The 16,515-nt window shown below is 41.7% G+C and overlaps 1 protein-coding gene across 1 annotated transcript in view; it reads left to right on the plus strand.

Annotated features, from left to right (window-relative positions):
* MYO3B (myosin IIIB) overlaps positions 1–16,515 on the plus strand; it is a 361,097-nt gene that overhangs the window by 241,341 nt on the left and 103,241 nt on the right. Inside the window, exons 27-30 of the mRNA XM_039855816.1 lie at positions 283–394; positions 1,310–1,472; positions 2,825–2,911; positions 15,800–15,901. Coding sequence (XP_039711750.1) covers positions 283–394; positions 1,310–1,472; positions 2,825–2,911; positions 15,800–15,901 — 464 coding nt within the window. The remainder of the gene's footprint in view (positions 1–282; positions 395–1,309; positions 1,473–2,824; positions 2,912–15,799; positions 15,902–16,515) is intronic.

The following is a 16,515-nucleotide window of genomic DNA, read 5'->3' on the forward strand; positions in this document are numbered from 1 at the left end:
AAAATATTAGATACTTTGATTTTTCATGCAAAAGATGCCAAATATGCATTAAATATAAATTACAAAACAATATTAAAAGGGTAATACACATAGCAGAAGGTATGAAAGTAGGTATAAGAGCCAATAATCATAAACTGTATATCTTTTACTGCCTACTACGCTATCATGGGTACTCAAGAAATATTTACTATTAAAAGAAAAAAACATATCAATGGGCCCAGAGCAATTCTACAATGAGTCAAATGATGACTAAAAATGCTTTATTTTACTCTTATTTTGTAGGTATTATTACTTGGCATTCCGAGCGCATCAAACACCTCTTGCTAGCAAAGAGAGCTGTGTCGCTATCTTGGAAAAGTCCAGACTAGATCACTGGGTTCTGGGAAAAACAAAGGTAGGTCTTTCTTTATTGTTCACATTGTCACCTGTGACACTCTACTGCGTACCTTCGTCTCTTGTCAGTGATATGAATGACTCTGTAAGTCATGTAGCTTAGCAGACAAGACCTCGACATAACAGTGATCTTTGCTGGTCTTGGATCAGGAGTCCCAGGACATCAGGGACCAGAGAAGGAGCATGTGCCTCCTGTTCTGCATATAGTATGAGAGCCATTTAGCATTTCTAGAATGAGATCTTTGAGCTCATTTTAAAATGTTCCTTTTTTCAGTGCTACTTATTTCAGCACCACATACAAATACACAAGTCATGTTAGTGACAATAATGAGTATCTTTTGTGGTTTTTGGCCATTTTTCATTAGACTCGTGTTGTGTTATTTATTGCATACCCTGATTAGTAGCCTCATTGTGTATAACTTTTCATCTGGGAGAACATCACATCCCTGTGGGATTCCAGGTTTTATGGTCCATTCAAATTGCCCTACAAAGCCAGCCTTAGCCTGAGTGTTAGTGTTGATGGCAACACCACTGTTCCTTGGCAGGAAATAAATCGTTGAGGGTCATCTAGATCTCTCTCTTTCTTAACCTCCGTTGGCTATGGGTCAGTTCTGTTGGTTAGCACCTCCATGAGAGACTGTGGGGAAAGAACCCAGAGATCAAGCTGAGAAAATGGAACTCATGGCAGAAATGAGGCAGGCTTGGAGAACATTTTGCATCTCCTAAAACCTTGTTAGCCTCATTGTATGTTTATATCCGTAATCACAGATTGGCTTAACCTTCGAAGGGGAATTGTATGTGCTTCCAAGGAGTTCATAATATTAGCATAAATCAAGTCACTGTAAACTATGCTGGAATAGGGCAAATGTCTGCTTGGGAGCCCATATGTAATGCCGAAACTAATGTCTTGTTTTAGGTTTTCCTCAAATATTACCATGTTGAGCAATTAAATTTGCTACTACGAGAAGTCATCGGCAGAGTGGTTGTGCTGCAGGCATATGCCAAGGGGTGGCTTGGAGCCAGGAGATACAAAAGAATCAGAGAGAAGAGAGAGAAGGGGGCCACTGCCATCCAGTCAGGTAAATGATCCTGAATCCTGGCATTTCATTAAGTACAGGAAACCACTCACCTGTTACTTTTCTCAGTGATTTCTTCTCTTCTTCCTCCCACCTTCCTTCCCTTCCATTTTTGCTTCAGCAAAATTTATCAAATGCCAACTGCAGGGCCAGGTCCTGTGCTAGGTACTGGGGACCAAGCCATGAACAAGACCCCCATGGTCCTTGACCTCCAGATAACCAAACAAGCCATCACAACACATTGTGACAAGAGGTAAAAGAGAGGCAGTATGAAGTAGATGGATATAAAACCCAAATCACTCAGACATGTGTCCCAGCTCCCAGGTGACTGACATAATACACACTTCAGGTCCCTTACTAGATTTTTAGAATTACTAATGCCACTTCCAGAAGGCTTTTTTTTTTTTTTTTAAAGCTCAAACGGAGCTTGTAAACCAAGGGAGCAAAACACTAGACTCTGTCATTTGCCCAGCCCAGTCAGTGCCTCTTTGCACACATGTGTGTGTCATTTGTGTTACAAACAGCATTTGGCTCCAGTGCTATTGATGAGTGGTTGTGAAAGGCCTAGCCCATCTTGAGCATAGCAGATGGTTTCCTTTGAGCACTCGTACGCCGGAATCATAACATTCGCTCTGGACTTCATGACTTCACTCAACAGCGTGGAGAGCTATGACGCTCTCATGAGGGAGCAAAAAGGAGAGGCAGTCGTGCTCCTGGCGGGTGGCTTAATGCCCAAGTTCTCTGTCTGAAGGACTCAGCACACCTCCAGAGATGCTCTCTCTCTTTCTCTCTTCATTCATTTCCTTTGCTTTTTCCCTTCCCGTCACACATTTTATCTCCCTTGGCACAGTTCGTGGCACATAGTTTACCCTCACCAAATACAAGTGTTGTTCTGCTAATTATTTTCTTGACTTCCCTTTTTATATTTTTCTCCTCCAATTTTCATGTTTAGACCTTCCTCCCAATAAAAAATATGGAACAAATCAGGCTATTCCAGCTCTTTCCCATCCTCCAAGTTCTAAAGACAGAGCTTCCTCCACGGATTGGAACGACAGGGAAACACCTCTCCTAGGATGTGGGTCCCTAATAATTCTTAAGTGGAATCCAGACTGTTCTGCAAACTGACTGCCTGAACAAAAATAACTCCTCCTCTGATGCATCTTAGAGGCCAAGCTGAGAGTACAGAGAGGCCCCTCTTTCCCATAATCACTCACGTATCTCTGCTTGTTTTGTTCAGTGAGAAAGCAGGAGAGAGAAGGAGAGGGATAATAGATTGGAGGGAAAACAGCTTATATCAATTCTCTGGCACGTTTTTAAATTAATGTCATTCCTAGCACATGGTTTTATATTTTTAGCCTGGAGAGGATATGATGCTCGGAGGAAATTTAAGAAAATAAGCAACAGAAGGAGTGAGTCTGCTGTTCATATTCAAGCAGGTAATTAAAACATCGTTTTCATAGCGTCCACTTGGAGATATTCAGTGATTAAGTTCATATGAGTTTAGAAAAGCTGAAAGGTTAATAATTCAGGAGCACTGGGATAAGAATAAGAATTCTAGTGGGGCATTCTAGTGCTGGTTCTCACCACTGTGTGGTGATGATGTGATAAACCTTTCAGGAGCATTTGCTGCATGCCATACCTGGCTAAGGATGCTCTGAGTAGACACTCTTATATTCCCAATTTTATAGAAGGGGAAACTGAGACACAGAGGTGTGAAGTAACTTGTCTATGACCACATAGCTAGTCAGTGACAGAGCCAGCATTTGAACACAGACAGTCCGCATAGAATTAACTTTGCATACTGCCAAGTGAACAAATCTCTTTCCTTCTTGGAGTCAAAGAGCCCTCATCTGTGATATGAGAACACTGGCTAAAAAGGTCTAGGAGGTAGCTTCCAACCTTAGAATTCTCTGATGATATGCTAGACCTGTGTCTCAGTACCACAGAGATAGGAATAGCTCAGGGACTTTCCCAGAAAACTAAGTGTCCCACACTTAGGCCTGTATGTGGCTAAAACGGCCCTCTGGGCCCCATAGGGTGAGCACAAGATGGCTCTCGTGGCTCAGCTTGGACTTGGCTGCCTGAGCACTCTGAGTTGTTTCTGGTGCATCGATCCTCTTCCTGGCTCCCAGGTTACTCTGCTCTTCTGCAAATGGCAATATCCACAGTGGCTATCAAGCTGGGTTCCCTCTGTCACTTGAAGCTGCATGTGCCTAATGGAGATGCTGAAAAACAGGCCCCAGAGCACGCCAAGAGCCCCCAGAGCTCAAGACACTGGAGACAGAATGAAAGAGAAGTAGCCAGTCCCATGGACTCAGCAGCAAGGAGAGGGGTAGGGTTTCAGATACTGCCATGTTTGCTTGAAGCTAACTTTTAAATAAATCAGTTGTAACCTGTTCTAGGAGATCTCTGCCCAGAACCTGGCTCCTGGAACACTCCTCAGAACTCTCTTAGGCCAGCGGTCCTCAACCTTTTTGGCACCAGGGGCCGGTGCTCCTATGATAACCTAATGCCTGATGATCTGAGGTGGAGCTGAGGCGGTGACACTAGCACTGGGGAGCAGCTGCAAATACAGATGAAGCTTCGCTCACAGACCCGCTGCTCACCTCCTGCTGTGTGGCACGGTTCCTAAGAGGCCACAGACCAGTACCCATCCACGGCCCCCAGGAGCTGGGAACCCCTGTCTTAGTCCACAGTAGAGGCCTAAAGTCTTCATTCAAAACCAAAATGTTTGTGAGGAAAGGGTGTCATTTAAATGCAAATATGTAAGTTTTACACCATCCCCTGGGATTCTAAGCTCTGCAACTTCAAAGCTTCAGGAAGAGAGTTGCAATTCTAGTTGTAGCATAAAAAAGACAACTCAGAGTGCATTTGTTCCCTACTTGCCCACCTCCTCCCACCCCTTGGTCCCTGTTAGAGGATACTGGGCTGATTTCTGATCTTTGCAGTTTGGCCCAAAGCCCAACATATGTTTTAAAATATAAACATTGAGATTCTGTATTGTTGATCCACTGAATCCAGTGCTTAGGATCATAAGTCAAATGTTCCCTCTCCGATAATCGTGTTTGGAGGACTCCCTTTTTGCATTCTGTTATTGCCAAGTGAAGGCCGGATATTGCCAGTCAGGTCATCTTCATCATCGTATCAGGCCAATCATGATTACATGTTTTCAGTGCAGTGGGATAGGTACCACGGAAAGATCATTTTGTTTCGTGGAAAGAGACAACACATTTCTTAATGGGCTTCCTTTCTTTTATCCTTTTTTTTTTTTCCCAACTTTGCAAGCATCATCTTCCTTAAGTTGGCAGCCAGTGTTCCCACTTACCAAGTGGCTTTGGGCATTTCTATTAATGAAGCGTGCAGGGGCTTGGGCAGGCATGAAGGCAATAAGGATGGCACTAACGCCACCTCTTTTCCTTGAAGTAGAGTCGTGGCAGCCAGAATAAAAGCAGGCAGAGTCTCTGCCATTCAGTGGACACCATGAACAGGAATTGAGGTGCTTTTGTGTTATCAGAAAAGGTACATGGATAGGGTAATGACATTTTGCCATTTTAAGGGCAGTTTACTTTTACTTTAGAATCTTTTCCTTATCTTCATATTCGAAGGCATGATTGTGTCCATCTAAAAAGCGAAGCAACTCATTTCAACTTTTCTGTTTTGGGGTGTGCTCTTCCCAAACACAGTCCTCTTATTATAAGCTCCTCTTCGTGCCAAGTAGAACAAACTCCAGACATAGTGGTTCTCTTCATTCTGAAGCATGCGGGAAGTAGCTTGGGTATGTTATCGTAGCTCAAACTTTTCTGGTTGTTGTCTAAGGTTTTCTCTAACTTATTGTTTTTTCAACAAATTGTTTTATTTGAAATTTAGATTCTGTGAGTGAGTTTGTTTATATTCAAGTCCTGGCCCTTAATCTTTTTTTTTTTTTTTTAAATAGTGTTGCTAAGATATGTTATATACTTTTATAAAAGCAGCCCTTGAAATTTAGGAAGCATTTGGCCTACATGTTGCTACAGAGCATATTGAAATTTGTTTTCCTTTCATCTCCTTCCCAATAAAAGCAGCCGCATGGCTTATCCCTTTAGCTTCCTCAGAACTTCCTTTCAGAATTCCCGATCTATTAGGGCACATTCACATACCAGAAACAAGATGCCTTTTCATGCTGTCAACCTTTTTCATCTGAAATGTAAATTAATTCTTGCTGGTATGCCTTGACAGAGATCAAAGTCGGGGTATTAACCTTCCTGGGCTTTCTCCGGGAATCCATCCCCAGGACCAGGCTGCTGCTGTTAGGAGGCCAGTGTCCCCGTTATGGGGCCTTCCTCCAGGCAGCCCTTGGTCTAGGAGCCACTATTTCAAAGACTAAGAGTCCTTTTGTAAATGACCTCATTATCACTTTAAACTAGGTGAGAAGTGATCTGCCCGGTTGATTCTTAAGAGAGGGGAGGGAAGGAGAGAAGGAGGGAGGGAAGGAAGGAAGAAGAGAGANGGAGAAAGAGAGAGAGAGAGAGTAGAGAAGCGCTGCTCATATTAATTGTGGGCCCTTCAGTCAGATTCCTGGAGCTTGTTTAAGTGGTTCTGACAGCGAGAGATCTCAGTGTGATAGAGGAGGGACAGGGCTCCAGATTGGAAACCTCTCCCCTTGCTCAGTGGGTCATTTCTTGCTTGTCATTCTTTGAGGTAGGCCACATTTGCATTTTCAAAATAAACAGATGCCTTTCAAATACATGAGCTGGTGGTCTAGAGATCTCTGCGGGCCCAAACAGTTCACCAGCCAGTGATCAAATGCTGGAAGAGAAAACAAACGGAAAAGAATACCCTAGGTACATGCACATTTATTTCCTCGGTGTATAACATTGTGCCTGCAGTGGAGGGCCTTTATAAGAGGTGGGCTCTCAGGGAGAGAGAGCAGGGGTCCCAAGCAAAAGTATAGTATATCAGTCTCCTTTTGGGGGAGGGAGCAGCTGTGAATGTCATCTTGGTGAGAAATGGCATATTTTGTTGTGTTTTTTTGTTGGTGGTGGTTAATGGTAATAATAGGCTTTTGCCATAGAAAATCATATTCCTTTAAACACCAAAGGATTAAAAATACATACTTTTTAATCAGAAAAATAAGATTGGATGTATTAGTGTTCAGATGGATGGGGTATTCTATGTAAAACTTAACAGTTATCTATCATTCTATTACTAATCTATTTTTTAAATGAACTCTTAAGTTTCAGAAAGTGAATGTAACTAGATTTATTCAACTAAAAATGCATATATTCCTCAGTAAATACTATCAAAGCAAACAACCTGTGGGGAATTTTTTAAAAAGATCTACAATGTCTCATTCTTTAAGCTTTTGAAAGCACTGGATTTAAAACTGCCCCTCTAATTCAAGATCAGCTTTTCAAAGAAGGGCAAAGTGGTAGGCCCCTGTCTCAGAGGGGAAATGCCTTGAGTAGGTGACCAGTGGAGCCCTAGGGGCTGGGAACAGAATTTCAAAGACTGTCTCCCAAGAGGAGCAGGCTCTCCTAGGGCCCCTCCTCCCCTCTCCCCACTCCCTGGGAGCACGGCGAGCCATCGGTTTACAGCACATTTTCATCCGATTGCTTCAGTGCTCTGTACATTGTCTGTTTCTCTTTCTCTCTGTCCTGTCTCTGATCAGCTTCCTATTTCCCTCCTTGGCCCTTCCAACAACACAGATGTTATCGGAAGATAACAGTAGCACTAAAAAAAAAAAACCCACGTCCATTTCTCTTTCTGATGCCTTTTGGGGAAAGCACTTCAGAGCGTCAGCCATGACTCTGCCAAGACCTCTGCCAAGGCCGAGGGGGTGCCTTCCTTGAGCCTGTGAACAGGCATTTTAAACTGGCTGCAGCTGGAACTGCTGGATACTTCATGTAATGCCAGCTGATGGGAGTTGCTTTAAATGCTGGTTCCAGAGGGGAAAGCAAGCATCCTGTCCAGACAGGCTCTGGCACACTCAGACACAATTTCTGAGAGCAATTTAACAGAGGCTATTTAACTTCTTTTAGAAGCCTGGCCCTACAGCATAACAGAATGAAATTTTTAGTGTTTAAAACTACCTGAACTTTTAAATCTCTTTCAGCGTGAAGCCTCCTTCAAGCCTTTCTTAACTTTAAAAAGATGGTTCCTTTAGCATTTTTGGTGGATTGGCAATGACTAACTTGGTGGTTGCAACAATTTCCTAGAATTAGATTTCCAGAAATGTCCCTAGGTGTGCAGGGAAACTATATTTTAAATTAGAAAATTTCTTTCCTTCATTCACTTATTCAGCAACTATTTGTTAAGCATCTGCTTTTGGCTGGGGTTACCATGATGAACAGTGGGATTTAATTTGAGGCTTCAAATTTTCCATCTCTACTACAGAGGGCTATAAAACACACTCTCCCTCAAAGGGATACTGTTTGTATAAATCAGGTACTCTATATTAAGTCAACGCTCATTGGAAGGGAGTTCCATAAAACTCCAATGCAAAACAAAGAGTAGAAATCATTATAAAATATAGCCGAGGATATGCATTGAAATGACCCATGTTTCTTGAAGGTAAAAATGGCTGTGGTAGATATTTTTCATTCTGACCAAGCTGCATGTAAGCAGATTGCTGATCACAAGCCAAACAGGAGAGGGAAGTCAAGTGAAGGCACCATTAAGGGAAAAGGCCCACACTGAACAAACAATAAAAATAAGCATGCCCTCTCTCACTTCTTTCTGAGTCTCTATTTGTCATTCTACTCTATCTCACTGTCTCTTCACTCTCTCTATTTCTCTTAGAAAAATTCCCGATCGTTTCACACAAAAGCTTAATTTTTTAAAATGTGAGAGAAGACAAGTTCCAAACTCTTCTTGGTCATCAGGCAGAAGCCAGATGCCTGTCTTTTCTTGGTGTTTTAGGCCATAACCACATAAGAATGAAGAAACATCTAGGGGAAAGAAAGAACTGGAGCATCTGGGCTTGGGATGACTTGTGCACTGTAAACTAGCTCACTCCATGTCTTCTAAACCTTTGTCTAACAGAAAACAGGGTGCCCTTCAGGCTTATGCAAGGGGTCCTGCTCAGTCCACTCACATGCTGTCTGGGTTTCTCTAACTCTCTAAGTAAAGAGCTGTGGCTGATTTCTAACAGCAATAGGCTTAACATTTTAGAAGAGGAAAATGTTTGGGGGTACAAGCATTGTAATTTACTTTGGGAAAAGGTGCCTTGTCTGTGAGCAGCATCAGGACCTACAGAGAACTCCTGAAGCATAGCTTAGAGGAAGTGGTTTATAGCAGAGAGAAGGCTTGGCCTGTGGCTTCAAGGTTTCTGTCAAGAAATGGGCTCTGCCAAACCTCGGTTGGGCACAAACAATAGAATTCTTGCCGTGAAATAATTCGGAAGGCAGAGGAATATCTTTTACTGTGAAATCAAATTATTGCCCATGTTAGAATTAAACACCCAGAGGGCAAGGTACTATTTACCTAATGCCCAGAGAGGAAGCTGCAAAGACAGCATGGGCTCAAGGTCGGCTTATGCCTGATGTCATATTGACATGGCATGGAAATGTGCTTAAGATGTCGGCACCCCCAGGACTCAAGATTCAAATTTCAGAGCCTCTTCAATTTGGAATCAGTTTCTTCATCATGAACCTCATGCTGAGCTCCAGAGTCTGGCCACAAAGCGGTGGTATCTGAAACATTATCTTTACCACCACTTCAATGATGAATGTTGCAACATTATTATGATCAACAACATACTTAAGTTGCCTTTATATATTTATATTTTTTCAAGTTTTTTTCATATAGAATCATAAAATGTATCACATTTTATAACCTTCATTGGTTATTTATGTACATAATAAAGAAAGATTTACAGAAAAAAATAATTATGCTTTGGCAAAATGATCAGACTTTTTTCCTTAAAAGTCTCTTATGTGTAGAAAGGCAGGTTTTGTTTTCTTCCTCAACAGATGAAACAGAGGCAAAGGGAGTTTAAATAACTTGTCTCCCCTTGTGTGTTATGTGAGTTTAAGAATCTCACATAACAGAGTTTAGATCTCTCTTCCGAGTCTTCACCCAATGCTTTTTCCAGTAGGCCATGCTCTACCGTTGGTATCCATCTTGGATATGGCACATGGACATAGGGTACCAGTCAGAGGTATGGGAAGAGTTTTACATACTATTCTACCATGTGGACTTCAGAGTCAAAACAATTGACTTTAAATCCTGGCTATGCCACCATTTGTCATATGGTTTGGGAAAAGTAACTTCTGAGCTGTTTCCTCAGTGATGAAATGGGACTCCTTAAAGTCTAATTCTCGGGACTGTTGTGAAGAGATATGCAAAGTGTTCTGTACAATACCCGTACAGGGCAGATATTTAGTAAATGTTAGTTCTTTCTCTGTACTCCCTTTCTAAATATAAAGTTCATTGGGGAAAAAAATCAGCCTGTGAAATATTCTTCTAGGGTGAGCATAATAATGCTGTAACTTCAAAAAGATGAAACTATTTCTCTCACTTTCAGAAAAAAAATAGTACCTGCCAAATCTAAAATACAGTTACAATAAAACCTTTATAAAAGAGAGAATTTTCCAAATCTTAACTTATGTCTGCTTATTTGACAGAGAAAAATTCAAGTACGATAATGATATGTGAAAGATTTCAGGTAGTTTTTGTTTTTGTAAAGAACTGTGTTCCATCATTCTGAGAGCTCAATTCATTTGTATAGATAAATTTTTCAGTGACCTCAAGATTGTTAAGACTTAGTTGGTATGCTGCTGACATCATTTTTCCCGTTCATTGGTTTGAGGCTCTCCTGTAACTTGTTCTGTAAAATTTCAAGTCCCCTTTTCACCCCCTTCCAGGAAGTCAGAACTTCTAAAATCCAGGAGTTAAATATCACCCTGATTTGCTGTCTGCTACGTGGAAAGCAAGTTGCCTTTCAGATGTCTAAAGAGTTGGAAGATCTTGGTGTCCCTATCATGCTTAACCCACAGTGACGGGTGATTGGCAGCATAACAGCTGAGTGACAGCCATTTGGCTAGTAGTTCAAACCCCAACACGAAAAACCATAGCAGGATCACGGCTTGATTTGCTGTGGCCATGAAGTCTGAATCACCAAGCATGGAGGCAGAGGCAGAGGTGACAGCTGGTAGCCATTCTCCTCAATAAAGTTGTGACGGTTGAGATGTATAAGCAACCAGAGCCTGTTAATTTCATAGACTTCGAGCCAAGTACTTAGTGTCAAAACTAGCTATGGTCAATGATGCAAATGGCTGTGAAGGGTCCCCTATCAACAGCAAGGCTCTCTCTTCCAGACTCTTTCCTCTTAGCAAGTTAAAAGCGATTAGATCCTGCTTTCCAGAAACATTTCAGTTTGAAAAGAAGGCCTTATCCTTTTATTTTTTTTAAGTCGGATTTATTGAGGTATACTTTACATATCATAAAACTTGAACAGTTTGATACAATTGTATGAACACATACAGTCAGGTAACCACCTCACTATCAAGAAAAAGAACATTTCTGAAAAACTCTCTCATGTTCCTTTTCTCATTCATCCCTCCTCCACCCTCAGCTCCTGCGACCACTATGTGTTTTCTGTCTCTATAATTTTGCCTTTTACAACACGTCATATAAATAGTCATATAACATACAGATTCTTTAATCTGGTTTCTTTAATCTGGTTTCTTTCACTTAGTGTAACGTTTCTGAGATTCGTCAGCGTCATTGCTGTTATCATTTCTTTTTCATTGATGAGCAGAATTCTAGTGAATGGATGTATCACACTTTTGTCAGTTTACCACCTAACAAATATTTGTTTCCAGTTCTTGGTGATTATGAATAAAGCTGCTATATACATTCAGAACTTTACCTTTTTTAGAAAAGTTTATAGAAAAATAAATAACTGCTTTATAAGAAATCAGAACTGTATGAGCCAAAATGATCCTAGGGGTGTGAATTATTTCTTTCTTGATTAACCAACAGAAATGCTTATTTTCCTAACATCTTATACTTTTACATAGCAATTTACAGTTTATACAAAGCACTTTTGCTCATCTTATTCTTATAATTGTTATAGTAACCTTGAGAACTAGGCTATGAATCTTACCCAATTTTATAGACGATGGCTAAGAAACCTCCCTGCAAAACAGACTGCCTAACTCCTGATCTGCTGTCCTTCTTCCAAAACATTTCCTGGACATCCTGTCTGTGCAGAACACTTCTAGATGCTTTAGACACAGTCACAAAACAACATTAAAAATTGTGGTCTTTTTTCCCTTCAGAAGGGAACAGTCTTATGCTCCATATCATGTGTCATCAGGGAAATGCAAATTAAAACCACAATTTACATCTGTTAGAATGGCCAAAGTCTGGAACACTGACAACACCAAATGCTAGTGAGGATGTGGAGCTAGAGGAACTCTCACTCACTGCTGTTGGGAATGCAAATGGTACAGCCACTTTGGAAGACTATGGTGGTTTCTTACAGAACTAAATGTACTCTTACCATATGATCCAGTAATTATACTTTTTGGAATTTACCTGAAGGAGTTGAAAACTTATGGCCACACAAAAATCTGCACACAGATGTTTAAGGCAGCTTTATTTATAATTGCCAAAACGTGGAAGCAACCAATATGTCTTTCAGTAGGCGAATGGATCAATAAACCATGGTACATCCAGACAGTGGAATATTACTCAGTGCTAAAAAGAAATGAGCTATTAAGCTATAACAAGACCTGAAAGAACTTTAAACACATATTACTAAGTGTAAGAAGCTGGTCTGAAAAGGCTACATACTGTGCGATTCTAACTATATGACATTATGGAAAAAGACAAAACTATGGAGACAATAAGAACAATGGTTATCAGGGGTTAGAGGGGAGGGATTTTAAGGCAGTGAAAATAGGCTGTATGATACTACAATGATGGATAGATGTCATTATACATTTGTCGAAACCCATAGAATGTGCAACACCAAGAGTTAACTCTAATATAAATGATGGACTTTGGATAATTATGATGTGTCATTGTAGGTTCATCAGTTGTAACAAATGTACCCCTCTGGTGGAGGATGTTGAAAATGGGGGAGGCTGTACATGTTTGAGGGCAGAGGGTATACGGGAAATCTCTGTACTTTCTCCTCAATTTTTATCGTGAACCCAAAACTGCTCTAAAAAAGTAGTCTTTTTAAAGGAGGGCGGAGAGGACGATCAGATGGAACCAGAACCTACACACCTGCCACAGCCTTTAAACGACTATTAAGCCAGGGCCAACTAACACAGCAACAAGAAACAAATGATCTATGAAGCTAGCCCCAATTCTTTTTGGAAGCAGGCAGGGCATAAGTCATAAGAAATAAATCCAACATGAGGCTGATAGGAGTCAGAGGAAAAGAGAGCAACAGTTCCTAGATGCATGAAGGGAATGGGCAGTCCCCAGATGGCAGTGTTCCAGGGCAGGCAAGAAACCGACTTCTGGGATAAGGGAAAACCTCTCTCCTTAGCTGCCAAGATAGTGAAAGCAATTACCAGGCAAGACTTTCTTTGAACTCAAAGTTTGACTGAGATAATGATTGGAATTAAGTACTAGAGAATCAAAGTGGAAAAAATGCTCTCATAGGCCTGAAATTACTAAATTTGTTTTGTGTGGAGGCCAGGATTTCTGATGCAGCTGTAGGAAAAAAATATGTTAATGAGATTCTAGTTCTTTTTAAAATGTTACTTTTTCGATGCTGCTGTTGGTGGCATTTGCCAGTCGGACCTCCCACAAGTTGGCCTCTTTATGTTCTGATAAAATGGCTGCTGACCAGCTGTCATTCCAGCCAGAAACCACGCTGGCTCCTTGTGCAATCGACCAGCAGTAGTTAGGAGGGTAAGCCTGGGCTTTTGTGCCTCATCCGTATGCGCCTTCTCTGCCAGGTACAGTGGGCACCCTTTGCCAGGTCTATTATGAGGGCAGGAAAGCTTACCCAGCCTAGCTCACTAACCAGGAAATCTTCCCAGACAGTGTCCCTGATGGAAACAATGCCTGCCTCTGTCCTCTGGTGGGTCATCAAATGCCAGACCAGTCCAAGGCTCCCTTCTGCCGCAGCTGACATAGAAGCCCAGGCATGTGCAAGAAATAAAGTCTGAACTTTTACTTCCACTTATAAAGGAAAAAATAAGAGTAGGGGTCAATGATTTTTAAATGTTTAAGTAAATGGAGCGGCACCATGCATTACTTAGGAATTCAGGCTTTAGGGCAAAACTGATTGGGTTCGAACCTTGGCTCTGCCACTCTCCAGTGACTCCTGGGCAAGACGTTTAACCTCCCCGTGCCTCAGTTTCCTCAGCTATAAAATGGAAATAATGGTGGTCTCTACCTTTTAGAGTTACTATGAGGATTGAATGAGTTAATTTTTGTAAAGGGCTTAGGAAAAAGCATGGAACCTAAGAATTCATACATTTGTGTTTGTTAAATAAAAATAATGGATGTCTCCCTAGCTCCTGGCCCTAATTCTTCTTCCTTCCACCCTACTCTATTTACCAAATCAAGCTAAATGCATATACCTTACCTTTTTCTTCTATTTCAGTCCTTACTATCTGTCAGTTTGCCATCCTTATATTAGTTTCCTCAGGCTACCATAATAAATCACCCCAAACTTTGTAGCTTAAAACAACAGAAATTTATTCTCTCACAGTTCAGGAGGCTAGAATTCCAAAATCAAGGTGTCAGTAAATTGGGTTTCTACTGGAGGCTCCAAGAGAGAATTCTGTCCATATCTTTCTCCTAGCTTCTAGTGGTTCCCTGCAATGCTGGGCATTCCTCAGCTCATAGACCCATCACTCCACTCTCAGCTTCCTTTGTCACATGCACTTTCCCTGTGTCTCTCCATGTCTTCACATGGGCTTCCTCTAAGGACACTAATCATTGGATTTAAAATATACCTTCATCCAGCATGACTTCATCTTAAACCAATTACATCTGCAAAGACTCTATTTCCCAGTAAGGCCACATTCTGAAGTTCCGGACAGACGTGGATTTTGAGAGAACATTAGTCTAGCCAGTTCATCACCTTAAAAACTTCGGGATACTTTCACATCTCTTATCTCGTTCTAGTTTTATTCTCTGTGTTAGAATGGAAGCTCCATGAGAGACCCACCTCTTTAAGAGTAGTTGGAAGCAGCTGGCATTTCTTAACGTGGGGATGTTTCCTGGGCCACCTTAAAGGACTGGAAAGACATGGTGCCATTGGGCTGGGTGTGGAAAGGTGATGCCAGAGGTAGGAGAGTCACCCAGAAGGAGGGTGAGGGACAAGATGAAAAACAATTCTCATCTGAGGAAATAAAGAGAAAGATCAGAGATCCCAAATATTCTAATATGGTGTATCTAGAAGTACTGCTGGCAGAATTGGAAACAGACAGAGTCAGAAGGAAGGTTCAGGAAGAGAGAGAACAAGATCTAGATCACAGGTCAAGGAGAAAGGAAATGGGACAGGGTTGGGGCAGAGCCTGAAGACTATTTCTTCTGTAGTGAGAAGGGATCATGCTGCCACTATTATTTCTTTTAAAGCCAAAGGACCCAGTTGTAAAGAACTTGCCCTTTCCAGATACCTGAGGTAGTCAGAGATGTTGGAACATCTTCACCCCAACCTGACCTTGAACAGCGTAGAGAATGGAAGAAGAGATATAACAGCTGATATAAACACTTTGATATTTTTCCATTCAAGCCATCAACTGTTTTGGTGGAGAAATATCTAGGTGTTTATCAACGTGAACTAAGTTGATTGGATGATGAAAAGCTGCAATTGTGATATTCCTCAACTGAGTATACGGTGTGAGGCTTGTCTTGTCTGTGACAGTGTCATTGGTTGTCAACCCACACAGTCAGTGAACAGAGCTACAAGAGGAAAGGAAGGGAAAGGTGTGCTTGAGGGGCGGAGATGTGGCTCCTCTTTTTTATTTCCCTGGTGGTAGCAACCAAAGAGGCAATAGCAAAGCCATCCAGTTGTCAAACCAGGAGCCCTGGCCTGGTGCACTCATGACCTCTATTTGTCACCCAGCACCCTATTTGACTAATGCAGTCTGTGAGACAGAGAGGTCCTCTGAATTACTCAACATCACCAAGCTAGGAGGGAGTCCGGCCAAGACAGTTATTAATTCTCCTACTCCTTACCATTTTGCCCTTTCTAACCACACTATGTTAAATCTTTAAAATAAGCACCAGGTCTGTTGAGATTCATCATCTCAGAGCCTCAAACCGTAAGACAAATGTGGGTTTCCTTAGCCAAGTTGTGTCACACAGTTTGGTAATTTATCTAGGTGTGGGAGCATAACCTTGACAGGTTTCTCCTTTGTTTCATTCCACAGGGCGCCCTTCAGACCAAAGCGGTGATGCACACCTCATTGTCACAGGGGACACCAGGGGAAGTGCCCAGGTTCTAGACTGCAGTAAGCCTGGTGACCACAAAGGTGAGGTCATTAGAGATTTGAGATGGGTGTTCTGTATTTGGGGACATTCCAGAGACGGTTCCAGAACTGGAAATGATCCAGAACTGATAATGATCCAGAACTGATAGGGACCTTCTGTCTGCCACTCTTTTTTTTCCCTATAGATAGGTGATAGCTGCTTAAATTCAGGGGCAGCTTAGCAAGGGACCCTGAAAGACGATTTCACAGAGGTTCACAGAAGGGGAGAGAGTAGACAGGGATAAGTTAGCCCTTCCGCAGCTGCTCCCTCCGCCCACTTCCCCGTTCGCTGGAGAAACTGGCCTAGTTGCGGCTCCCCTCACCCACTGCTTCCCTTCAACCCGTCCTCTTGGAGCAGACCCTAACATGTTTCTGTCTGATTTACCTTAAGACTTATGAAAGTTTAGCTTTTCAGGCAGATCTTTCTGTGATCCTGAAATTATACACAGACCTCAACCTGATTGAGAACATTCATGGGGGAAGGAGCACTGTGGACAAGAAATTAAAAATTGGGTTATCTGGTCTAAAATTGCCATTAATTAACATCATTGTAAAATGAGAGAATTGGACTCAATCAGTGGTTTTTAAACATTTAAAAAATATTGGAATCTCCTTTT

Source organism: Pteropus medius, unplaced genomic scaffold (assembly GCF_902729225.1).
Source record: "Pteropus medius unplaced genomic scaffold, Ma_sr-lr_union100, whole genome shotgun sequence".
Taxonomy (NCBI): domain Eukaryota; kingdom Metazoa; phylum Chordata; class Mammalia; order Chiroptera; family Pteropodidae; genus Pteropus; species Pteropus medius.